General features: G+C 37.4%; 1 protein-coding gene across 2 annotated transcripts; it reads left to right on the forward strand.

Annotated features, from left to right (window-relative positions):
- Positions 1–35: 35 nt before the first annotated feature.
- On the forward strand, positions 36–25,813 carry ERI1 (exoribonuclease 1). Of its 2 annotated transcripts, none has more exons than XM_019466800.2 (7): positions 36–307; positions 4,663–4,841; positions 7,160–7,370; positions 11,119–11,202; positions 12,510–12,619; positions 14,548–14,662; positions 24,651–25,813. In XM_019466800.2, the coding sequence occupies exons 1-7, from the start codon at positions 200–202 to the stop codon at positions 24,891–24,893; spliced, it is 1,050 nt and encodes a 349-aa protein (XP_019322345.1). In that variant the 5' UTR covers positions 36–199; the 3' UTR covers positions 24,894–25,813. The 2 variants fall into 2 exon arrangements, with proteins under 2 accessions (XP_019322345.1, XP_053756900.1); XM_053900925.1 differs by lacking the exon at positions 36–307 and adding an exon at positions 1,380–1,398.

Genomic DNA, 25,813 nt, shown 5'->3' on the forward strand with positions numbered 1-25,813 from the left:
CGCCCACTGCGCCTGCGCGGCGTGTGGACGCCACACGCTCCCGGAAGTGGGAGGTGTCCGCTCGAGTTTGTGTGGCCGCCGCCGCGGGAACGCGAGCCCGGTAATTTTTCAACGGAGAAAGGCGAGGCTTTCGGGCTTGGCCGAGTGAGAGTGAGCGAGTGTCGGGCTCCGGCAGCTCTCTCCTTACGTGACAGCCGGCATGGAGCATGAGCGGAGCAAACAGCCTGGCAGCGAGGCCGTGGCTCCCGCGCGGCTGGAGTCGCCCCGGTCCGAGTGTGGGGAGGAGCCGCGGAACCCGAATCCTGAGGTGAGTCCGCCGCGCCCGTTCGTCGGTGCCCGGCCCTTCCGGACTCCCGCGCCCCTGCCTTCTAGGCTGTTCCGCAGAAACGTCAGTCTTTCGACTCCCAACCCCGGCCGCTCCCCCTGTTCCCATCCCCGGCGCCTTTCCTCGGGTTGGTTGTCTCCAACCCCCCTGTCGCCGAATTTATCCTCTGGCAATGTGATGTGAGGAAATAGTCAAGACGAGAAGTGTGTGAACTGTGGTTTTAGAAGTTCTGGGGGGGAATTCTGCTCTAAATACTCAGGGCACGCTGTTGCTGTAGTCATTCTGTCTAGCCCTTTTAGGTAGGTTATGTTTTTAAAACTCGCACCATACGCTCTAGGCGTGTCATTTCTAGGACCCGAAGTCCATTACCCGCCCCCCGCCCCCCAGCCTTAACGGAGGGTGATTGCGCCTATTATCGGAGCTTTTTGCCCATTTGCTACCATTTCATATAGATATTCTACACGGCCGCTTTTCGTAGTGATTTTGACAGCTCACTGGTAGAACCCCGTACGGAGCAGAACTGTAAAGGCGGTCTCAAAACTTCCTTGTTCATCTCATTTGGCAGGTATACATTATTGGTAACTAGCGCTGCAGATTGTAAATAATCCTAATGCTGAAGTTGGCCCATTTCATTTGAGTAACGTATGTTGAGCACTTCATAGAGTGGGTACTTGCACGAGGCTTCCTTGCTCTTAACTCTTCCATCAACAGCCAGTTCTCCAAATAGCAGCTAGAATGATCTTTCAGTGACATGAATCTGATGTGTTTTTCCCCAGCTTAGTCTTCAGTTGGCTGCCCGGCAGGACCCGGCTCCTGCCTCCGTTGCTGACTTCTTCCCTTTTGCTGTCACAGCCCTTAGCTTCATGGGTTCTTTTATGGTGGATAGTCTTTCTTCTTAAGGATCTCTGATGCTCCCTTTGTTCTGCACGACCTTCTTTTGGGTTTTTTGCATAGCTGTCCCATTCTCCTTAAGATACACACTCCGAAAGGCCTTGGATGCTGCCTCTCTCTAACGAACCTCTTTTCCACCCACCTCCCTCTTCAGGCTGAGATGCTGTCAATAACATCGTCATGTAAGTTGGCTTCAAAATAATTGGATGTACTTCAGTATATTTTGAAAGTCTTCAAACTTTGAGATATAGCAACATAAGACTTAGGTCTGTGTTCCAAATTGGTTTTAGTGACTCATAGTTGTTAAAAACTTATTGTTGATACTATTTTTTTTTAATGTTTATTTATTTTTGAGAGAGAGAGACAGAGCATGAGCAGAGGAGGAGAAGAGAGAGAGGGAGACACGGAATCTGAAGCAGGCTCCAGGCTCTGAGCTGTCAGCACACAGCCCGATGCGGGGCTCGAACTCACGAACTGTGAGATCATGGTCTGAGTGGAAGTTGGCCACTTAAACCGACTGAGCCACCCAGGCGCCCCGTATTGTTGGATACTATTAACAGTTTTGTTTTGTTTTCCTGTCTCAGGCAAGCAAAGTATTTTGTTGGAACATTGCTAAATCCATTTTCATTATTCCTAATGTCAGTTGTTTTTGTAAACTGATAGGTATTACATTTTCACATTTTTAACCAAGTAGGTACACCTTTCATCAGAACTCTTCTTTTGGAAGAATTTTAATCAGGCTAAATTATACTTCTAAGGTTTTGTTTTTTGTTTTTTTGTTTTTTTTTTTTTAGCGTGTAGTTGCGGAGGCTGTTTGTTTCGTAGGTAATGCAGTTTTTTTGGCAATCATATATGAAAACATTTCCAAAATAACTATTTTCAAAATATTCTTGCTACAGAGAAAAGTTTCTTTTGATAAGCAGTTATCTTTTTATCTCACTGTTAAAACCTTTTCTTTCATGTTGAAATAACAAGTTGTGTTGAAAGGAAAACCTTTTAAGTTTCAAGCTATTAATCCCTTTCTCATCACAGAAAATGACAGCAATTTTGGAATACCTGTCTTGCAAAAGAAAATATGTAACTCAACTTTAAGTTCAAAAGCGTGGTAAGACAGTAAGCCTCTTTTTGGTATAAAAGTTTTTCATAGTCACTTCCCATACTGTATATGTTCTCTTATTTGAGATCATATAAATTGTACAGTCATTTATTTGAATACAGAAAAACTGCAGAAGGTCACAATACTGTGAAAATGAATATTCCTCTCCATAATATGGAATCTGCCCACACTTTTCTCATTATATGTCTGGTACTTTATGTGACCTGTGACAGGTGGACATAGACATTGGGGAGGATGTCATTGTCAATCTATTGTTTAGTAAAATAATTATGCATTTTACTAGATTTATAGTACATGCGGGTTTTTAATATTTTCTTTTTACTCCTTAGTGGGTTGACTTGAGCAACCTTCTTCAGAAACCATTAGTGTAGACCTTAAATTTGGGAGCAGACACTGATCACTGAGAACCAGACCTTCACGTGCCCTGAGCTTCATTGAAAGAGCTGGAGTTGGACCTGGGAGAGGAAGCAGATCTTCCTTTACAGAAATCATGATTTACAGCAGATTTAAGAGACCTTAGTGTTATTTTGGGTAATTTTTGTAGCTGCAGTTTTAGGTAAGAATTAAGCAAGTGAATCAGAGAGAGGACTTAGCCAAAGAATAAATTTGCTTAAATTGACTGAGCCATCTGTTTTGGTAGACAAACTGTTACTCATTGTTGACCTAAATTTTAACCCGACTGAAGATGGAGTTTAAAATTCACCGCAAGTTTAAAGACAAAGGATAAATTATCCTGATTAAATTCTAGCAATAAAGTAGCCAGGTATTGTAAATTTAATGTATTATTGAAAACTAATTATTTCCATAGCTTTAGTAAAGTTTTTTAACCATTTGTCAACAAGGAATTTCAATATAGTTATTCTTCAGTATATGGACAATTTACACATTGGGATTTCTGATCTCTTCCTCTGAAGACATAGGAATAATTCTTGAGTGCTCTAGCATAGTACCTAGCATTACATTTCTAGTAAATGTGTGTTGTATTAAACACACATTTGAGAGCTTTGAGCGAGAAATAGTCCCTGAACGTTTAGGATTAGTGCTAAGTCAGGGAATTTGGCCTGTCCATGGTTATTCCCTCTTAACCTGTAATTAGTTCTTATGGGGACAATGTAGTAAATTATGACTAAATTAACAGACTAATATGGATTAATGCTAAGTACCAAAGTTTTTTTTTTTTAATTAAGTTTATTTTCTTGTTAGTGGGTTTTTTTTTTTTTTTTAACGTTTATTCATTTTTGAGAGAGAGAGTGCAGGGTGGGACAGGAGTGGGGGGAAACCACCGCAGGGCTTGAACCCACGAACCATGAGATCATGACCTGAGTTGAACTCAGATGCTCAACTGACTGAGCCATTCAGGCACCCCAGTACCAAAGTCTTCTTGAAAATTCTGGAGCATACCTAATATTTGTAACATTGCATGTGGAAAATTGTTAACTTATAAATGGAACTTTGAAACTTGGCATATTAATAACTTTGGACTACCTGTGGAGTGATTACATTTGGGTTCAGTTTTTTCTTAACACAGAGTTTGACTTAAGGAGAGGAAAGATTTATGATACACTAACTGTAGTTCTCCAGAATAATTGGTATATATGTGGGTTTGGGAAATTGTGTGTTTTGAAGCTGAATACATTTCCTTCTTTGCTTGGGGTTCTAAGAGATTATGAACTAGGTTTCTGTATAGTCCCTTTTGTTTTTATATTGGTCAATTCTGTTAACTTAGTGAAATGAAGTGAGGTTAAAAAATTCTGAGGATGTCACTGACTTATACATGCACAATGTTGTAAAAGTTCTTTTAAAAATTGGTTTGTTTAGAAATTTTAGAATGTTTGTGAAAAGGTCTGTTCTGTAGTCTATGATGGTAATAAAGTTCCCATTAATAGCCATGGTGGTATGGTAGGTGGCATGGTGTTGGGAGCCCGATACACATAATCTCATTTAATCTTTATAATAACCTTGTTTAAATACTGTTTACCATTACCAAATACCAAATGCGACTTGGAATAGTTATTATTCTTTATTTTATAGATAAGGAAACTGAAGATCAGAGGCTAGTAAGTATTCAAGGTCATGCTGCTAGTAAATGGTCAGCTGGGGCTCTGTAGTGAAGTGCTCCCAGCACTGGTGCTATTTTTATTTAGCTTCATTTCCTTTAAGAAATCTCATGACTCAGAAGAGAGCAGGGTAAATCGTATTGGAAACATGTCTTCTTTCTATGCACTTTTCGTTGAACATGTAGTAATGAATAGGCCTCAGGAGTTTGAATCTTTAAGATGTTTGTATTAATTATAAGCTTATCTATATGTATATATATTTTTTTTGGTAGAAAAAGCAACAATGTAGATTTGATGGCCAAGAAACCAAAGGATCTAAGTTCATTACCTCCAGTGCAAGTGATTTCAGTGACCCAGTTTACAAAGAGATTGCTATTACGAATGGATGCATTAATAGAATGAGTAAGGAAGAACTCAGAGCTAAGCTTTCAGAATTCAAGCTTGAAACCAGGTAATTAACAATAACTTTTTAAAAATACAGAAGTAGTATATGCTTATCCTAGAAAATCTTGAATACACTGAAGAATTAGCCAATCATCTGTAATCCTACCATAAAGAGATAACCATTATTAACAATTCACATAGTAGCTACAATTTTCATTCTTGTAAGTGAATCTTTATGTGCACCTTTGATTATTTATGGCAGTGTCTTGGCCAGTAGGCTAAGAGTGCTGAGTCAACAACCGTGAGTATTTTGACAGTCTACCTACCAGCAATGTACAGAAATAGCTATTTTATTGTACTAAATATATTTAAAATTTTTTTAGTTGCTCACTTGGTTGATGGTTAATTACATCTTACTGAGATTGGATATATATATATATATATATGTATATATATATATATACATATTTTTTTTTTTATTTTGTCCACTTGTGTTATTTTTATAAAGAGGGTTTCTTTGAAACCAAGTAATTTAAAAAAATTATTCACCTATCAGGAAATATGTTTTTTTCTGTTTTAGCTTTTAAAAATATGCAGAATGATAGCATGCATTATATTGAACTGGATATTGAATGAGAAAACAATGCAGCTTAGCCAACTGTGTGTGTGTGTATGTGTGTGTATCTTCTGTGAAGTGTATACACTCTCTGTGTTTAGTAAATTTTTGTAAAACAAATCACTTTCTGTTGACTTGGAGCTTGGAGTAGGAATGAGTGACCTTTGGAATGCAGAATTTTGATAGTTAATTGTCAGCATCAAGAAAAGAATGGACTGCATGCAGTAGGTGAAAATGGTTATTGTTTCTGGGTCCTCATTATCTCTTTTTTCTTATAAGCAATATTTATCCTCTGTTTTAAAGTTAATTTATTTTTTTGAGAGTGAGATAGAGCATGAGTTGGGGAGGGGCAGAGAGAGAAGAAGAGAGAGGATCCCAATCAGGCTCTGCACCATCAGTACAGAGCCAGACGCAGGGCATGAATCCACGAACTGTGAGATCATGATCTGAGCCGAGATCAAGAAATACTCAGGTGCTCCCATTTTGGTAATTTAGAAAATCTAAAGCAAATAAACATATTAAAACATTCTGTCTTAAAACAACAAACTGGTTAATTATCAATATTCTCATGAATAGGATTCTTTTTCAGTGGTAGTTTGGGAAGGAAAGTAAAAGGTTAAATTAAAAAAAGAATTTTAACGTATTTATTTTTGAGAGACAGAGACAGAGTGTAAGCGGGGAAGGGACAGAGAGAGAGAGAGACCCAGAATCCGAAGCTGGCTCTAGGCTCTGAGCTGTCAGCACAGAGCCCGACATGGGGCTGGAACCCATGAACTGTGAGATGATGACCTGAGCCGAAGTCAGAGACTCAACTGACTGAGGGCCCCCGGGTGCCCCTAAAATTTTTTTTTTAATAGTTATTAGTGATGTGTCGAAAATACCTTAGTTGTCATTGCACACTGGCTACAGTTTAGGTCCTTTTATTTTTACTGCCATTTTGTATTTGTAAACCATTAATAGGACTCAAACAAGTAACACTGAAGGAAGTCTGAGCACTAGTCATGACTTTTAATTTTTAGAAGTGAAGTACATACTGTTTGAGGTACATGACCACCATTACCAGTGATTGTTATCTACTTAGTACAATTTTTTCTCCACCCACTATTTGTAGAACATATATTTTGAAAATATCTGTAATCTTCTAAGTAAAATTCTATCCATGGTAGATTAAGAAACCTTCCAATTAAGAACCTATTGAGTATGGCTGTTCTTCTGGACATGGTTTACACTAGGGTATCTTCCAAATGAGTTTTCCTAGCTAGTAGACATTCAACTTTATATGCAAGGCTCATAATGCTTTCTTATTCATATGGGTATTTTAGTTGTCTAACCTATAAAAACCAAAAAGAAAGATAACATAAATATTCCATTTACCTGAATTTTCTTACTCTGAAATTTGTGTTTGGCCTGTAGAATAGTTCAACATTAATTTCAGTTGTTGTATTATGTATATCATTTTGGTATAAGGCAGTATGGCTATATAGGCAGTGTATGCTAACAAGGTGTATGGCTTGAAATACCGGTATAGGAGAAATGCTCTTATGTACTACAAAAATGAAAAGTTACTTCTGAAGGAAAATATTCTGTGTTACATTTGATTTTAATTCTTTGCTAACTTAGCCTTAAGTCTTGCTTTCTTTACATTTATTCTAGTTAATATTTGCTAAATTATGCTGTGACTGCCAGTTCAGTCCTTTGCCAGCAGGTAAGAGTTCAGATTTTTGATTGTAAAACTCATCTAAGAGTTAATTTTTTTTTTCTTTCCTTAGAGGAGTAAAGGATGTGCTAAAGAAAAGGCTGAAAAACTATTACAAGAAACAGAAGCTGATGTTGAAAGAGGGCAATTGTGCTGACAGTTACTATGACTACATTTGTATCATTGATTTTGAAGCCACTTGTGAAGAGGGTAACCCACCTGAGTTTATACATGAAATAATTGAATTTCCTGTGGTTTTACTGAATACCCATACCTTAGAAATAGTAAGTGAATTGTTACATTTTGATTTTTCATTTTTAGCTGCAGCTATTCTGGTGTTCTCTAGTAGAGCAGGGATCTCATTTGCTATTTTTTTTAAATTTTTTTTTTTAACGTTTATTTATTTTTGAGACAGAGAGAGACAGAGCATGAACGGGGGAGGGTCAGAGAGAGGGAGACACAGAATCTGAAACAGGCTTCAGGCTCTGAACTGTCAGCACAGAGCCCGATGTGGGGCTCGAACTCACGGACCGCGACATCATGCTCTGAGCCGAAGTCGTTCGCTCAACCGACTGAGCCACCCAGGCGCCCCTCATTTGCTATTTTAAAGCTAGAATTAGAATTTAAAAGTGGGCTCTTGGCTCTTGTTGTGTACTATGTATCAGCTTGATTAATAGAAAAGCTGTAATGAAATAATTTCAGAGGCTACTTCTCTCCTTTTCCAGGAGCTAAAATTACATTGTTTCTTTTGTTTGGTTAGAACACATATCTGGCTGGACATCAGAATCTCTTAGGGAGTTAAAAAAAAAAAAAAAAATGCCTGGCCCTCATCCCAGAGATTCTCATTTAGCTGTTCTGTGGTGGGGCCCCTGACATCAGCATGTTTTTAAAGCTTCTCAGTTGACATGCAGTCAGGATTAAGAACCACAGCTGTGGACTCCTATAGGCTCTGATCTCTAAAAATGGCAAATTACAGAAATTGCCTTTCAACTTAGAACTGGCCATCTTTCTGGTGAAAAGTTTAGGGACATATGGCACTCGTAACCTTGGCTTTGAGCCATATAATATATTGGCTCTGTACTATTGGTTGTCACTGTCCTATTCGTTCTGGAAGTCGGAAGGAGTTCTCCAAAACACTACTATTTGCCTTGTAAAATCTGAGCAAACATATCATAACATCTCATCTGTCTAAAAGTTACTTCTCTTCCATTGCCAGTAGCCACCAAAACGTTGGGAGCAAGTATAAAAGGCTTGTGTATAAAAATGCATACATTTTTTTCTTAGTGTTATTCAGAATCTCTTTTAGTTATAATCAGCCTGTTTATATAATTTCCTTGCCCAAGGAAGATGGAAGTCCGTAAATTAAAAGGAAAAATGACTGCTACGACTGTAATAATCTTGCATAACTCACTAGATTCCACTTTTTCTTTCTTACTCAAATTTACTGCTCTAGCCTTTCTCTTCCCTCATTGAGACATTAATGACTTACTGCTTTTTACTGTATTGTTCCCGCCACATACGGACATGTTATTTTTCACACCATAAAAAGCTTTTACTCGATTCCACTTCCCTGCCAGCTACCCCATTTCTTTGTTCTTTTCTGGTAAGTATCTTTGAGAAAGTTAGGTACTGCTGTTTCCTCCCATTCTCTCTTAAACTCCCACCACTGTGGGTTTAAGTTAGGTCTTCAATCCTATCCCTCCACTAGCATCATTTGTTAGTGTCATCTCTGACTCTCATTCTAAATGCTGGTATAATTGACCACTCTGTCCTTGAAGTATTTGCTGCAGGTGACTGCCAGTACACCTCATTCTCTTAATTCGTCTCCATCCTCATTGGGCTCCCTTCCAGTTTCCCTTGCTGGTTCCTTCTTTTCTTCATAGCTCCTAATATTGGATGCCCCAGGGTTCAATGCTAGGTCCTGTTCTCCCTACAGATCCTCTCCCCTAATCCCATCTACTTTCAAAGCTTTCAGAAATTGTCTGTATGCTAATGACTCCCAACTGTTTATTTTCAACCTGGACATCAATCCCAAATCCAGGCAGCTTATTTAATATCTCTGCTTGGACATTTAAACAGACCTCTTAACATGTCCCAAAGTGAATTTACTCTCCACCTGTTGTGTGTTCAGCTTTCCCTAGCTTGAGTGATGGCAATTCTTATTTACTCAGTTCAGAAACCTTGGAATCATCCTGGACTCCTCTGTTTCTTCCCATCACACATCCAGACCAACTCCGGTTTGCTCTGCCTTCAAAATTCATCCAGAACCCAGCCACTTAACTGCATTCCTGTGACTCTAGTCTGAGCCCCAATAATTTCTTGTCTGGATTTACTGCATTCACCATCGAACTGGTCTCTGTTTCTGTCCTTGTCTCCTAAAGCAAGTCTCAACATAGTGTGCGGAGTGATCCTTATAAAATAGAAGCCATTTTCCTTCTTTGGCTCTTTCCCATCTTCCCTTCAGTGGCTCTTCTTTTAACTCAGAAAAAAGCCATATTCCTTAACATGATCTGGCCTCTCACCACCTCTGATCATGCCATATTGACCTGCTTGCTGTTTCTCAGAGATACCAGGCATGTTCCACCCCCTCACCTCCAGGGCTTTAGTTCTAATTCCTTTCTTCCAGAAGTCTTGCTGTTTATTCCTCCCTCCTACACTCCCTCTCTTCTTTCCAGTCCTTCCTTGGTTCTCACCTTCTGCATAAAGGTGATGATCTATTTAATAGTCTAGCTGAAACCATCCCCCACACCCAATTTTTCTGATCCTGCTTATCTGCTCTACTTTAATTTTTAATTCCCCTGATCATTTGATAACTTACTATGTAATCTGCTTAAGTGGTTGCTAAATATTTGCTCATCGAGTGCATAATTCTCTGGTAATCATTCTGATAGAAGTGAATGAAGTTTTTTATTAATGGTATATTTGATACTACCTGCTTGTATTGAGAAGGGAAGTTGCAGCATATTTTTGAAAGATTTTCATTGAAAATTATGAAAATATTGATACTTAAAAGGATAGAGCCTTCATTTATCTGAGAAATTCAGTTAAGTGGACTTTTTCTTTCTGCAATGCATTTGGTAAGTAAAGAGCATCTAACTTTTAAAGTTCAGACATTCTTTGCTGTTGTTGAATGTTGCTCTTTGACAAGAGTTAACCTTTACAACTCATTGGCTTAATGTACTAATGTGAAGAAAGAATTTATTAGGAAATGGAACATTTTTCTTAATTTTTTGAGTCTTCTGTCACACACAAAAAGTCTTTTTCTCTGTATCTACCTAGTATTAGCGATTGCTGCCTTTAGGCTTCAAAATTGTCCTTAAGTTTTAAAAGTGACTTAGCATGTTCTTGTTTAGGGAGGCAGTGTTGGGCTAGAGGAGAAAGCGCTTGGAGGTCTGAGCTTAATGGTAACAGTACCGGCCTTATGAGCTCACAGACTTGTTGGGAGCAGATGAGAAGGCAAGCATGAGAGCTTCTCAAAGAGGATAAAAATGGCTACAAAAATATAGTATTCTTGCTCTTTAAACTACTACATCTCATGTAGTTCAATTTTGATTATTAGATTTCAGTTTCATGGAATCAACATAAAAATAAAGACTGTTCAAGAGTAAATGAGAGAGCAGTAATCTAGAACTAATTTATTATAACTAAAGATTGGCATTTTTTTCAAAGAGTTTACTATTATTTAAAAAGCTGGTAGCATCTTGAAGTTGAGGTTGCATTATTAAGCTTTACAGTTTCAAATAGTACAAACAAAATTATCAACATTTTGCTTCTCAAGATAATGTGTAAACTGGTTTGAAGGCTTGCTTTCAGATACTTGTTTTATCTTAAAAAAATTTAAACTATGAAGCATAGTCAAAATTAGAGTGCTTTGGGAGTAGAGAATTATCCTGAAATGGTTAAAATTCTAGAAAGGGTTATGTCATAAGCACCTATAAAATTATAGTCTCCTGTGGCTTAATATTTCATGTACCTTGTGTCATGTATCTGAAGTCATAGAAAATACTTTAACTTGCTCTCCTTTCCTTGTAGGAAGATACATTTCAGCAGTATGTGAGACCGGAGATTAACACCCAACTTTCTGATTTCTGCATCAACCTAACTGGAATTACTCAGGTTCTAATTCTATGTTCTTTTTTCTAGAGTTTGAAAGAGGTTCTGAAATTAGGGTTGTATTTCATAGTTTAAAAAATTATTATTATAAACAACGTACTTACTTGATAAAGATTTTCCATATTATAATATGAAAAAAGTAGGAAAGCAAATTTTATACCTGGTAAAATCTTTCTAGCCTTTCCTCTTAAGGACTGGCAATGATGAATCTAAAGGTTTAATTTTTTTGATCATTGGTAGAATAATTGTTACCATGCTGGACTTGGAAGTTTTAAAATGTATCTGTTTATAACCTGACCTTCTATATAGGTTAATGTTTTATTAGGTCTCTGATCTTTTTATTGTGTTGTAATGTGTTAGGGCCTTTGTTTAGTTAGTTCCCTTATTCATTTACTCATTCACTCAACAAGTATTTGAGTGCTTCCTGTAGTATTTGCCAAGGTACCTGGGACACAGAGATAGTTAAGTCAGTCTCCTCAGGTCACTCGACAGTCTGTATTCAGGAGGACAGACAGACTAAACCAGTGAGTGGTGACAATATTGTTAAGACTAATGAGCAAGTTGTTGTTTTATCAGGGTAGTATGGGCATCTTATGACAGAGGGAATGGAGGGCTGTCCTGTGCCAGACTTCCTCAAGTTAGTGAACTTGGGCTGAATCATGATAGGTCAATAGGCAGGAAAGAATGGCTGGGCATTTCACGTGTGCATGGTAGGACTGTCAGTAGTTGGGGATGGTCAGGTGTGCATGAGCTAGTAAGAAAGTGGTCAAAAATACAGCTAAAGTGGTAGAAAATACAGCTACAGTGGTAGGCGAGGGAGGCCAGGTCATGAAGAGTCTTGTGTGTCTTTTTATCCTGAAAGCCTTGGGGAACGTTTGCAGGATTTTAAGTACAGAAGTGATGTGACGATCAACTGAGGAAGCTCAGTCTGGCAGCGGTGTGTTATCTGTTGTAGAAAGATCTGAGCTTTGAGATAGGGAGACCGTGTTGGAGGGCTGTGGCTTGTAGCTGGGAGATTTCCCTTTTCTCCACTCCGGAGAATTAGTCAGCCACTAGGTTGAGGCCTTAAAAAAAGGAGAACCACTGGGGATGATCTTAAATCTTCATTTGGGGAGGATTGTAAACAATCTTTAATTATCTTGAAAATGCAATGTTAGGTGGATCTCAGCCAAGGAAATCACGTAGAGTTTAAAATATCATAGATGAGACTTTCTCTTACTGTTCCTTTCTCTTCAACGTTTGTGTCTGAGTATTTGTAGGACTACATGTAGCTACTCTGATTTTTATATATTTTACTTTTATATCCTCAGGATCAGGTAGACAGAGCTGATACCTTCCCTCAGGTACTAAAAAAAGTAATTGACTGGATGAAATCGAAGGAGTTAGGAACAAAGTATAAATATTGCATATTGACAGATGGGTGAGTATTTAGCAAAATTATCTTTTGTAATTTCCTTTTTAAAGATAAAAGATGTTCATGTTCATTTAATGTTCAGAATAACCACAAAAAGTATTATTTACTGATAGTTCTGGGGTCTCCCACAAGAGACCATATTTTTCTCACATTCTTATTTCTACTTAAACTTTGAATCCTAGGGACCGAAGAGAGGAGGGAAAGCAATGGTAACAGTCTAATCCAGGACTAGAAGACTAGGGAAGGATAAGTGTTAATGTGTAAAACTAAAATGACCTTTTTGTCATGACACTTCCTTGCTCAAAGAAGTCCCAAATCTTCAGTCTGGCTTTCAAGCCAGACCTGAAGCCTGTGTATCCTAATCCACCTGCCATTCTTTTCCACTGTGGTCATGCTGGCCCATGAACCATATGGTGTGTCCTTTGTGCACTTTTTCATGCTTTTCTTCTACTAGAAGGCTCTCTTCCTTTACTACTTTATTAAGCCCTTCTGTTTTACTATGCATACTTCAACTCATACTGATTTTTGGTTTTTTGGATATCTCATAGGCTTTATATATGTACCATTTGTGTTGGCATCTAAATATTCTGATAGACTTAAACTTTATTTATGTAAGACTTACGTGTGCAAGGTGATTAAAAATCCTTTCAGGGTAAGGACTTGGGCTACTTGATATAATCTTCCATAATGCTTACTGTAGTCTGAAGTCAAAATTTTGTGTGCTCAAAAAGCATTTGTTAGATGAAAAATTTAGAGGGAAGATCAGAAAGATTAAAACAAGGATTACAGGCATTGTGCCAAGGCAGCTCCTAAAGGATAGTGCTATTAAGATTGAAGAAGAAAGTCCTAATCGACTTCTGTTTCAAACTGTGGACAGATTGCACACTAAAACGGAGATGTCACTTACATAAAGGGTTTAGTGACCCTTACATAGGAAAAAAGCACTGAGTATAGTCACATTATAATTGTGTTTAAAAGTAGAAATTTGGGAAAATGTTGATGGACCTCTTTAGAAATCTGTTGATTTTGAATGTGAATGAGCAATGTGCCTGCCAAAGTATATAGGTGTTTTTGTCATAACACAGTATGTGTGATTCTGTAAAAACCTCACATTCTGGGACATAGCTCATACCTCCAGAAATAATTTGGACCACGCAGGCAAGCAGTTCACATTAAGTGGAAGTTGCCTCAGAGGATATTACAAATGCACAGAAGCAATAGGATCCTGGGGACAAGCACTCGTTTTTAATTTTTTAATAATATACTTGAAAGTACTGTTGGCAGTACAGCAGCTGAGTTGAGAGTTTTTTCTTTCCTGCTGAAGGTTATAATTTCTACAGCTATTGTCCCGATTCCTTTTTTCCTAGGAAAAACCATGTACAAACCAACACAACGTCCATATTGTACAATCAGTATTTTCCTACTTAACTACATAAGTTGATTAGTGTTGTAGAAACATATGCTGTAACACAACAAATTGTATTCTAACCCCTGAATAGCTACTTTCTTCTCTTTGAAATATTTTGTTCATTTGTTTTGTTTCAAAGCACACCCTCAAAGAACTTCCTAATATGATAAACTTGCCATTAAAAGTAAGCTTAGCAGAATTATTTTTGGCTTATGAAACAATAATTAGCAACATAGAAGTCTGCCCAAGTAATCAGAACCATGAAAATGGTCATGATGAGCCTAGTAAGAATTAGTCAGTTTGTGAGAAAAATTTAATATACCTGACTTGTACTTTTCTTTGTTTTTTTAAAGTTTATTTTTGAAGCAGTATTTTGGAGGTAGAGAGGTTAATTTTGTAAGTTTGATATATGTGAATATCAGCAAGAAAGGGGATGTGTAAATCAAAAACAAATAGAATGATTTTACTTGTAAGAACAGTATGGTATTTATTTCATTGTTTTTCACCCCTGTTTTTATTTTACAAGTTCGTGGGATATGAGTAAGTTCCTGAATATTCAGTGCCGGCTAAGCAGGCTCAAATATCCTCCTTTTGCTAAAAAGTGGATCAATATTCGAAAGTCATATGGGAACTTTTACAAGGTAAAAATTTTCATTTTATTGATTATATTGCTCTTGATAAACTTGTTACATTTTGCATGTACATCACATTGTGATTTACTAGGTGCTTTTCACAGGAAAAGGCAATATACCTATGTTACTTACTATCTAAACATGAATATGATCATGATCTTATGAATTTAGAAAGTTGAGCTGTTTTTCTTTAAATCTATTACCATTATTTGAATAGGTTAATTGTATATACATGCTCTTCAGTAACAGAGGTTTGAAACTATAGGGGTATTTAATGTGTGAATTGTTTGTGGAACAAATGCTCCCCACTGAATTTTAATTTTATCAGAGTTAATGCATAGGTGTAGTGTAAATTTTTAAAAGTAGTATTACAAGGCTTATGACAAGTGGCAGTCATCCACTCTGGCCCTTACCGGCACTGGTTCCTATTCTCCTAAGGCAGACAATTTCAACTTTTTGTAGCTCTTTCTTCCAATATTTACCTTCATACTTTTAAATGATAGGTTAATGCTATTTGTTGAATTTTCGGTTTGAGGTATCTCTTGAGTTCCTGCAATGGAAGATGAAGATTTAGCTCTGTGAAAAAGCCACAGTACCTGCATGTCCTTCCCCTCTGTGTGTCTTCCTAATTAGTTACATTATCTTTGTAATCAAATTATTCCTAGGTGCTTCTGTTCTTGTAACACTAGAGACTTCACAACTTCTCCCCAGATTTAACAAGTGCCTCCTTCAGTCGTTATCCTATTACTTTCCATTCAAACTGTAGACTGCTCCCCAGTACTCAGAACACTCAGGTGCCCTCCAGTGTTCATTTTCTCTCTCTCTCTCCCTCTCTCCCTCCCTCTCTCCCTCTCTCCCTCTCTCCCTCTCTCCTTCTCTCCTTCTCTCCTTCTCTCCTTCTCTCCTTTTTCCTTGGAGATTACCTGCCTGGAACTTTTAATCCTGTTCTAATTTGAACTTTTTGTTTTTCAGGCTTTTTCTAAAATCATCCTAGGAGATTTTTCTTTTTCTTTGTTTCTCTATCACATGTAAGACCTTGTGCTGTCTTCTTTCTTCCTTTACAACCTCATTTTGATGAAGCACATCCTAGTTTCATGAGAAAAGGCGCTTTCCCTTGAAAACATTTTTTGTGGTTTTGACATTTTTTAAAGCTGAGAAGTGTACATACAGAAGAGTGGAGTTTTTTTTAAAGTGAAATCCCTTGTAACTTCCGCTCACTCAACCCCTTTTCTTCTTCCCAGAGCCCCCTACCCCACAGTCCATACTTTCATGGAAATCATTTTCTTGTTTTTCCTTACAGTTTTACTGTTTATATGTACATCCGTTATACTTTTGCCTGTTTTTGAACATGTTTTAGCATCGTGCTGGCTGTATTGTTCATTTTGCTTTTTTCCTCGGCATTATGTTTGAGATTCATCGATGTCATGTATGTAGCTGTTGTTAACTTTATTGCCATGTAGAATTTCATTGTATGAATATCAGGAGTTTGTTTATCTGCTCTATTTGACTGGTCATTTGGGGTTTTTATGAACAGTGGTGCTATAAACATTCTTACGCATGTCTTCTGGGGCTTCTTTGCGCTCATTTCTCTAGGGTCTAAACCTACGAGTAGGATTGCTTGTTGTAGGATATGTGCATCATTGATGTTAGGTAATGCAAAAATAGTTTTCTGAGGGGGTTGTACCAATTTGCACTCTCCCCAGAAGAGTAGATGAGTTCATAATTGCTCCACGTCTTTGCCAGCATCTGGTGTTGCCAGACATTTTAAGTGTTTACAAATCTGGTGGATGTGGGATGCCATCTCATTAAGGTCCTAATATGCATTTGTTTAATTGCTTCTCAGGTTGAGCTTGTTTTCCTATGATTATTAGCCATTTGAATTTATTTTGTAAAGTTCCTGTTTAAATCTTCCCATTTAAAAAAATTGAGTAATCTGGGGCGCCTGAGTGGCTGAGTCAGTTGAGCATCCGACTTCAGGTCATGATCTCGTGATTTGTGGGTTCAAGCCCCACATTCTGCTCTGTGCTGACAGCTTGGAGCCTGGAGCCTGCTTCAGATTCTGTGTCTCCCTCTCTCTCTCTTCCCCTCCCCCACTCACCTGCACGCCCTCTCAAAAATAAACATTAAAAATTGGGTAGTTCTTCTGTAACTGTAGATTATAAATTGTGGTTGCGTATAGATATTTATTTTGGATACTAGTCCTTTGATTATATTTGGTGTTTTTTTACTTCTTTGTGAATTTAGCTTTTCACTCATTTTATGATTTTTCAAAAAAACTTTTTTTATGGAAAATTACAAATGTATACAAAAGTTGACAGGTATAATGAACCCTCGTTACCCAGTTTGAATAGTTATAATCTCATGGCCAACCTTGTTTCATCTGTATCTTCGCCTGCTTACCCCTTTCCTTACTCTATTGAAGCAGATCTCAAACTTTATTTTCATTTGATCTGTAAACATGTTGTTATGTAATTCCAAAAAATAAGGAATTCTTTTGAAAAGCATAACCACCATACCATTATCACACAGAAAAACCAACAGGAATTCCTTAATGTTCTCAAATAGTCATAAATATCATAGTTTTCTTTTTAAATTTAATTAGCTTTTTAAACATAGTCGAAACATAGTCGATATCGATGTTATATTAGTTTCAGGTGTACAACATAGTGATCGGATAGTTCAGTACATCACCCCCTGCTCACCATGATCCGTGTTACCATCTGCTAGCATACAGGCTTATTACAGTGGTATTGACTGGTCCCCGTGCCGTGCATTTCATCCCTGTGACTTCCTTTATGCTTGGGAGTTGGTACCTCTTAGTCTTCTTCACCTTATTTTTTTCTTCTACTTTTTGTGTTTTGAATCAGAATAAGGTCCACACATTTATAGTTGGTTGACATGTCTCTTAAATTTTTTAATCTCTAATTAAATTCCTTTTCCACCTGTTTTTCTCTCTAACAATTGTTTTATTTTATTTTTAAGAAACAACCATTTGTCGTGTAGGTTTTCCCACTGTCTGCATTTTGCTAATGTGATAATTCAAATGTGTCTCTATGCTCTGTGTTTTATGTAAATCTGTAGGGTCTTGGGCCCTTTTTTTTTTTTTTTTTTTTTTTTTTTGCTGTACCTCAGGTGACAATGCATTCTTATATTAGGACATCTTTGTCAAACCTTTATTTATTCCAAGGATAATTATTAATAATTTAATAATTAATTAAGCCATAACATAATTTTTAAGTCTGCATAAAAATATCTATTGTTCACAATACATTAGAGTGTTCAGAAAGTTGCAGATATATTAAGGCAATAACATTGCCAGTGCTCTTTTTTTTTTTTTTTTTAAGTTTATCTTTGAGAAATAGAGACAGAGTGGGAGAGGGGCAGAGAGAGAGACACACACAGAATCTGAAATAGGTTCCAGGCTCTGTGCTGTCAGCACAGAGCCTGATGCGGGGCTTGAACTCATATGCTGTGAGATTATGACCTGAGCTTAAGTCAGAGGACCAACCGAGTGAACCACCCAGGCTCCCCACTCTTTTCTTTTTAATACATTTTTTAAAGTTTATTTATTAATTTTGAGGCAGGGGAAGGGGCAGAGACAGAGGGAGAGAGGGTCCCAAGCAGGCTCTGTGCTGTCACTACAGAGCCGAACGCTGGGCTCGAACTCATAACTGTGAGGTCATGGTCTCAGCTGAAATCAAGAATCAGATGCTTAAGCAACTGAGCCATCTAGGCACCCAACCAGTGCTCTTTTGAGTACAGAGTAATATTTCTTTGTGAATCTGTATATGTTGACCAGTTTATTAGGCTGCTCTTTTCTATGTGGATTTCTTCTGTTCATAAATTTATTGACTGTGATGCCAATTAGTGTAAGTTGAGGAAACTTAACATTTATCTTTTTAAAATGTTTCCTTCTCTGCCATCCCCCCCCCCCCCCCCCCATATCCAAGCAGGCCTAAAAGTCTTAGCACAAATTTTTACTATATAGGAGTCTAACAATGTATGGTCTTTGGCAAGTACAAAGTATTCTTTTTTCCAGGGGCACCTGGGTGGCTCAGTTGGTTAAGTGTCTGACTCTTGGTTTCAGCTCAGGTCATGATCTCATGGTTTATGAGTTCAAGCCCTGACTCAGACTCTTTGCGGACAGTGCAGAGCCTGCTTGGGATTCTCCCTCTCTCTCTCTCTGTCCCTCCCCCGCATGTGTGCTCTTTCTCCCTCTCTCTCAAAGTAAATAAACTTAAAAAAACAAAACAAAAAAAACAAGTATTCTTTTTTTTTTCTTTTAAAACCAAAAATTACTCTTTATCCAGCCTTTCTTAGGAGTGGAGATAGATAGATCTCTAAATTTGAAATTAATCTCTTTCCTTTTCATAAATTAAAAAATTCATAAGGCAAACATAATACTTTTCTGTTTAATAACTGGCTGAAACTTAAAGTGGGTTTGAGTTTTCTATGAGTAGGCTGAAACAATACGGATACAAATACAGCCTACAGACACAATTTTATACAAGATTTTGGAAAATAAAAAAGCTTATTTCTGCGTGGCATGATCAGACTCAAGTGTAGGTTTAACTCAAAAATATGCAGACATGTTAGTTTTTAATTTCTTTTCTAGTTCTTTATACACATTAAATGTCATTTTTGAAATAAAAGGATGAAGCACATTGGTAAGGTGATAGCTGTTTGTTTTCGTTCTTTTGTTTTTGTCTTTCTTTTTCCTGTACAAATACTCAGTTCTGGTTAGGATTTGAGACAAGCTTGCATGGATTTCGTATTCCACTGAAATGAGACAGCTTCTGCGCTCGCTCTTCATATTGTTAAATAAGAAGAGGTTTATTACTCACACATATAAAAGGTTGAAAGCTGCAGTGAAATATTCGTTGCTTTTCTGTGAATGACTGGACCCTCTTCTTTGGCAGAAATCCACAGCTATTCTTTTTTTCTTTTTAAATTTATTTAGAGAGAGCACAAGCAGGGGAGGGACAGAGAGAGAGGGAGAGAGAGAATCCCAAGCAGGCTCCTCACTGTCAGCACAGAGCCCGACTCAGAGGTTCAGTCTCACAAACTGCAAGATCACGACCTGAGCCAAAATCAAGAGTTAGACGCTTAACCAACTGAGCCACCCAGGCGCCCCTAAATCCACGACTATTCTAAAGGCAGATCAGTAAATCTCTTCTCTAGTGTACAGTCAGACTGTACATTACAAAGCTCTTTTCAAAGTGAAGTTCTGTGGCTGAGCAGAAGATTCTAAGAAAGGGTTTTTTACCTAGTCACCCTCTGGTGTTGAAAGGGAGGAAAAATACTGTCTAATTTTCTACAATTTGTCCAGATGGCTTACATTAAGTCTTGAGACTTGCTAATAGCTTTTCTCACTGTCAAGCCTAAGCAAAAGTGTGAACATTGGCAGTTTTTTTGCAATATGATTTTCCCAAAGATTCACTTTTCCTTGAAATCCAAGAATCTTACCACTTGAAGTTAAGGGTTTTCTCCAGGGTCTTATCTTGTTGAATTAGTTTATGTGATGAAAATGTCTAGGCTAGTTTCTGCAGCTCTTCTGCAAACCAGTCAGCAATTTCTGGCCTACCACTTCTGCCATTCACCTTCCAAGTCAGTCACCGTGCTGAGAACTTCTTGCCAGGCCAGAGAATGCGTGAGGTTTATGTGCTCTTTACCCAGGTTCTCACACAGCTCTTCAGTTTTAGACAGGATTGAGTGAATTGGCCCTTGTTTAATAGAGCTGATAATTTTTTTTGGCACAATCCCTGATTTTTCATGTTACCTCTGATTTATTTTGTGGTAAAATAGGCATAGCATAACAATATGCACCATTCTGACCATTTTAACTGTACAGTTTAGTGAAGGATGGACATTCATATTGTCATGCAGCCATCACCACCATCCATTTGCAGAACTTTTTCATCTTCCAAAACAGAAACTCTATACTTTTTAAACAGTGACTCCCTGTTGCCCCTTCCTCCAGCCCCTGGCAGCCACCATGCCACTTTCTCTGTGAATTGTACCGCTCTAGGTACCTCATATGAGGGAATCTTCCGGTATTTGTTTTTTTTGTGACGGGCATATTGCACTGAGTGTAATGTCTTCAAGGTTCGTGTGTGCTGTGGTAGGTGTCAGAATTTCCTTCCTTTGTAAAGCTACGTGATAATTCCATTGTTTGAGAAGTTGTTTGAGAAGTTCTTTCCTTTTGAAGGCTGAATAATATTTCATTATATTTTTAGACCACATTTTGTTTATCCATTCATCTGTTGATAGACAGTTGGGTTGCCTCCACCTTCCGGCCATTGTGAATAATGCTCCAGTGAACATGCAGGTGCAAATAACGGAGTCCCCGCTTTCAGTTCTTTGGGCATATACCTAGAAGTGGAATTAGATCATACAGAAATTCTATGTTTAATTTTTTGAGGACCTCCCAAATGGTTTTCCATAGTGGCTGCCCCATTTTACATTGTCACCAGCCATGCACAGGGGTTTCAGTTTTTCTGTATCCTTGCCAGCACTTATTTTCCATTTTCTTTTTTTCTCTTTTTTATGTTTTTTATGTTCTGAGGCAGGGGATATAGAGAGAGTGTGCACGCTCCATTGGGAGAGGGCTAGAGAGTGGGGGGTGGAGGGTGGAGGGTGGAGTGGGGGGTTGGGGCAGAGGATCCAAAGTGCGCACTATGCTGACAACACAGAGCCCGACAGAGGGCTCGAACTCACAAACCCTGAGATCATGACCTGAGCCAAAGTCTGACACTTAACCAAATGAGCCACCCAGGCACCCCTCTTTTTATATTTTTAAATGATGGCTATGTAATGGGTATGAAGTGGTATCTCACTGTGGTTTTGATTTGTATATTCAGAATGATTAGTGATGTTGAGCAGTTTTTCATGTGCTTATTGGCCAGTTGTATGTCTTTGGAGAAATGTCTGTATAAGTCTTTTTGCCCATTTTGAAATCATGTAATTTTTTTTTTTTATTGTTGAGTTTTAGGAATTATTTGTATATTCTGGATATTAATCCTTTTTCAGATCTATGATTTCCAAATATTTTCTTCCATTCTGTGGGTTGTCTTTTGCTATTGATAGTGTGTCCTTTTATATACGAAAGTTTTAAATTTTTATGAAGTCCAGTTTATCGAGTTTTTCTTTTGTTGCCTCTGCTTTTGGGTGTCATATCCAAGAAACCATTGCCAAATCCAATGTCATGTAACTTTTCCCTTAGGTTTTCTTAGAATTTTGTAGTTCTGACTCTTTCTTAGGTTTAGTCTTTGATCCATTTTGAGTTAATATTTTGCTAGTGACTATACTGAATCTGTAGATCGTGTTAAGTATTTCTGATTATTTAGCAATATTAAATCTTTCAATTTATGAACATGTCTCCCCATTTAATGTATGTTGTCTTTAATTTCTTTCAGCAACATTTTGTAATTTTCAATATACAAGTCTTTCACTTCTTTGGTTAAACTTTTTTATTTTTTTGCTCTGAAATGGAATTTTTTTCTTAATATCCTTTTTGGATTGTTCATTATTGTATAGAAATACAACTGATTTTTTAAGTTTATTTATTTTGAGAGAGAGAGAGAGCACGTGCAGGCATGAGCAGGGGAGAGGGAGAGGGAGAGAGAGAATCCCAAGCTGACAGCGCAGAGCCCTATGCAGGACTCGAACTCACGAACCGTGAGATAATGACTGAAATCCTGAGTCAGACATCTAACTGTCTGGGCCCCCTGGGCTCCATGCAACTGATTTTTTGTGTGCTGGTTTTGTATCCTGTGACTTTGCTGTCTTTGCTTATTAGTTCTGACAGTTTTTTGGTGGAATCTTCAGAATTTTCTAAATAAAAGATCACGACACTTGCAAACATAGATAACTTTTTCCTTTCCAGTGGAGATGCCTTTTATTTTTTTTTTTTGCCTACTTATTCTGGTTAGAACTTCTGATACTGTTTTGAATGGGGAAAATGGGCATCCTTATCTTGTTCCTGATCTTAGAGGGAGAGCTTTCGGTCTTTTCACCATTGAATATAATGTTCACTGTAAATTTTTTATATATGGACTTTGTTATTTTGAGGTAGATTTCTTCTCTTCCTACTTTGTTGAGAGTTTTCATCATGAAAGGGTGTTTAATTTTAACAAATGCTTTTTCTGCATCAATTGAGATGATCATGTGTTTCTTTTTTCCCTTCATTCTGTTAGTGTGGTTTTTTACATTGGTTGATTTTTGTATGTTGAACCATCCTTGCTTTCTAAGACTAAATCCCACTTGTTCATGGTGTATAATCCATTTAATATGCTGCTCAATTTGGTTTGCTGGTATTGTTGAGGATTTTTGCATCAGTATTTATAAGGGATACTGATCTGTAGTTTTCTTGTAGTGTCTTTGGCCTCCATATCAGGATAATGCTAACCTCATCAAGTGATTTAGGAAGTGTTCCCTCTTCGGTTTTTTGCAAGAGTTAGAGAAGGATCAGTGTTAATACTTCTTTAAATGTTTTTTAGAATCCACCAGTGAAGCCATCTGGTCCTGGGCTTCTCTTGGTTGGGAGGTTTTTGATTACCAATTCTGTCATCCTCCTTACTTATTGTAGGTCTGTTCAGATTTTCTGTTCCTTAACAATTCAGTCTTGGTGGGTTGTGTGTCTAGGGATAGTCCATTTCACCTAAGTTGTTCAGTGTGTTGGAAAAATTATTTTTGGAAGCACATTTTCTAGGTGATATTTAGTGAAAGGACCAGAAGGTGATAATTCCAGCTAAGGATAATTAATGATGTTTATCATGGTTCTTTTATATCATTTACTTTGTGATTCTCCTAATAACCCAGTGAGTAAACAGGATAACTGTTAGTCTTATTTTATTTTTTAAAGTTTATTTTTGAGGGAGAGAGAGCACACACGTGAGTGGGGGAGGGGCAGAGAGAGGGAGCAAGAATCACAAACAGGCTCCACGCTCATCACCTAGCCCAACCTGGGGTTTGATCTCACGATTGTGAGATCCTGACTGACCTGAGTGAAATCAAGAGTCAGGTGCCTGACTGAGCCACCCAGGTGCCCCTACTCTTATTTTACAGATAAAGAAGCTGAAGCCCCAAGATGTTTAGGTGACATAGCTATATAGACTACACAATGTAAAACTTAACAGATCTTCCCAGTAGTGATATACAGAAGGTAGAATGGTGCTTCTCAAAAGTGGAGGGGCATATTGAAATTTGGGGTGTGATATTTTTATGTTTATCAAGTATTTAAATAAATTTAAATATTTATATTTAAGTAAGTTGAAAAGTATCACATGATAATGTCTTTCATTCTTGATCTTCATCATTGTTTTTTCAAGTTTATTTTTGAGAGAGACGGAGACAACGTGAGTGGGGGAGAGGGAGAGAGAGAATCCCAAGCAGGCTCCGTGTGGCCAACACAGAGCCCCATGTGGGGCTCAAACTCATAAAACCACAAAATCATGACCTGAGCCAAAACCAAGTCAGACACTCAACTGGCTGAGCTACCCAGCCGCCCTGATCTTTGTTGTCTTTAGTCATAGAAAGGCTAGATTTTTTTCAGTGTATCCACTGAAGGAGTCTATCAATTAAAATAACACATTACAGTAAAATACCATACAAAAGAATGTTTGAGTTCAAATGGTAGAGCTTTAACTTAGATGTCTAAAACAATACATTTCTCCACCTCCGCCCCCCTCCCCAGGGAATGAATGAATGAATGAATGAATGAGTGAATAAATAAATAAATAAAACAATACATTTCCTTTCATAAATGATTTGTCAAATTACAAAACTAGATTCTTTAGATGTCTTGAGGATTCTGTTTATATGTATTTTCATCTATAACTTCATTTTTTTAAGCTCTGAAGGTTTGAATTATTTGCTCCATTTAACCAAGAGTATTTGCCCTTTGCCTAACTTTATTACTGTTAATTTTCAATTTCTTATTTTTCACAGTGATTTATAGAATACTAAAGAATTATTTACTAAGCTATTTATTTTTCAGGTTCCTAGAAGCCAAACCAAATTAACTATAATGCTTGAAAAGCTAGGAATGGATTATGATGGGAGGCCTCACAGTGGTCTTGACGACTCTAAGAACATTGCCCGAATAGCAGTTCGAATGCTTCAAGATGGATGTGAACTCCGAATTAATGAGAAAATGCATGCAGGACAGCTAATGAGTGTGTCTTCCTCGTTGCCAATAGAGGGCACTCCAGCTCCACAAATGCCACATTCTAGAAAATAACAACATTTTTGCCCTTTGCCCATGGATCATTCACTCTAACTGGAGTTGCTACAAAGAGGTAGCAGATGAATACTTATTGAATTAGTCATGCAGTGCAAAATTTGAGCACCTTAAACATTTAAACTCTTACTACAGTTACAGTTATATATAAATGTATGTGAACAGATTCTGTGGAGAGGGCGTATTGAATTTTTTTGTCACCAGCACTTTTAATATGAGCAGTATTTGTTACACAGTAACAGTTCCTGCTTAGAAGTGAATTTTGTAATTTAAGGTGTCCAAGATGTGTCCCTTTTGGTTTTAAAATGCGAACGCTTTATTGGCTCTTCCCTTGAATGTCCTATCTTACTGATGTTAAAATATATAATGTATTTCTACATTAACATCATTAGATCAAGTCATTTCTTACAGTGCAGAAAAGATTGGAAGGCCTTATCTAGCCTTTGGGTTTTAAGAATATCATAGTCCTTTTGATTTTTGAAATCTATATGTGAAGTTCACCTGTGCATAGTGAATTTCATAAGGTACTTGGTACACATACCTGCCCACATTTCTTTTCAGTTTATAATTGGAAGACTTGTGTGTTAGATTATAGGGCCTTCTTAAAAGTTCAGTTACTGGTGAGATTAATGGAAAGTCAGAGGAAAATACCATTTAAAAGAGTTTAAGGGCTGTACCTCAAACTTTGTAACATATAAACATATCAGTGGGTTTTTCTTAACTTGGTTTTTTGGTTCCCCTCCCTCTTGTGACTTATATCTACCCTAATTCTTAAATCTAAAAGACCATGCTTTGAAATAGACTAAAAATAAGGGTCACCACTTAATTTTGCATTTGTATTCAACACTATGAGTAAGGTTAATAAAGTCAAATAATGGTTTTTAACATCTTATGTTTTTATTAAAAGTTGATTTTACATA

The sequence above is a fragment of the Panthera pardus genome, unplaced genomic scaffold (assembly GCF_024362965.1).
Source record: "Panthera pardus isolate Hobbes unplaced genomic scaffold, ASM2436296v1 HiC_scaffold_13, whole genome shotgun sequence".
Taxonomy (NCBI): Eukaryota; Metazoa; Chordata; class Mammalia; order Carnivora; family Felidae; genus Panthera; species Panthera pardus.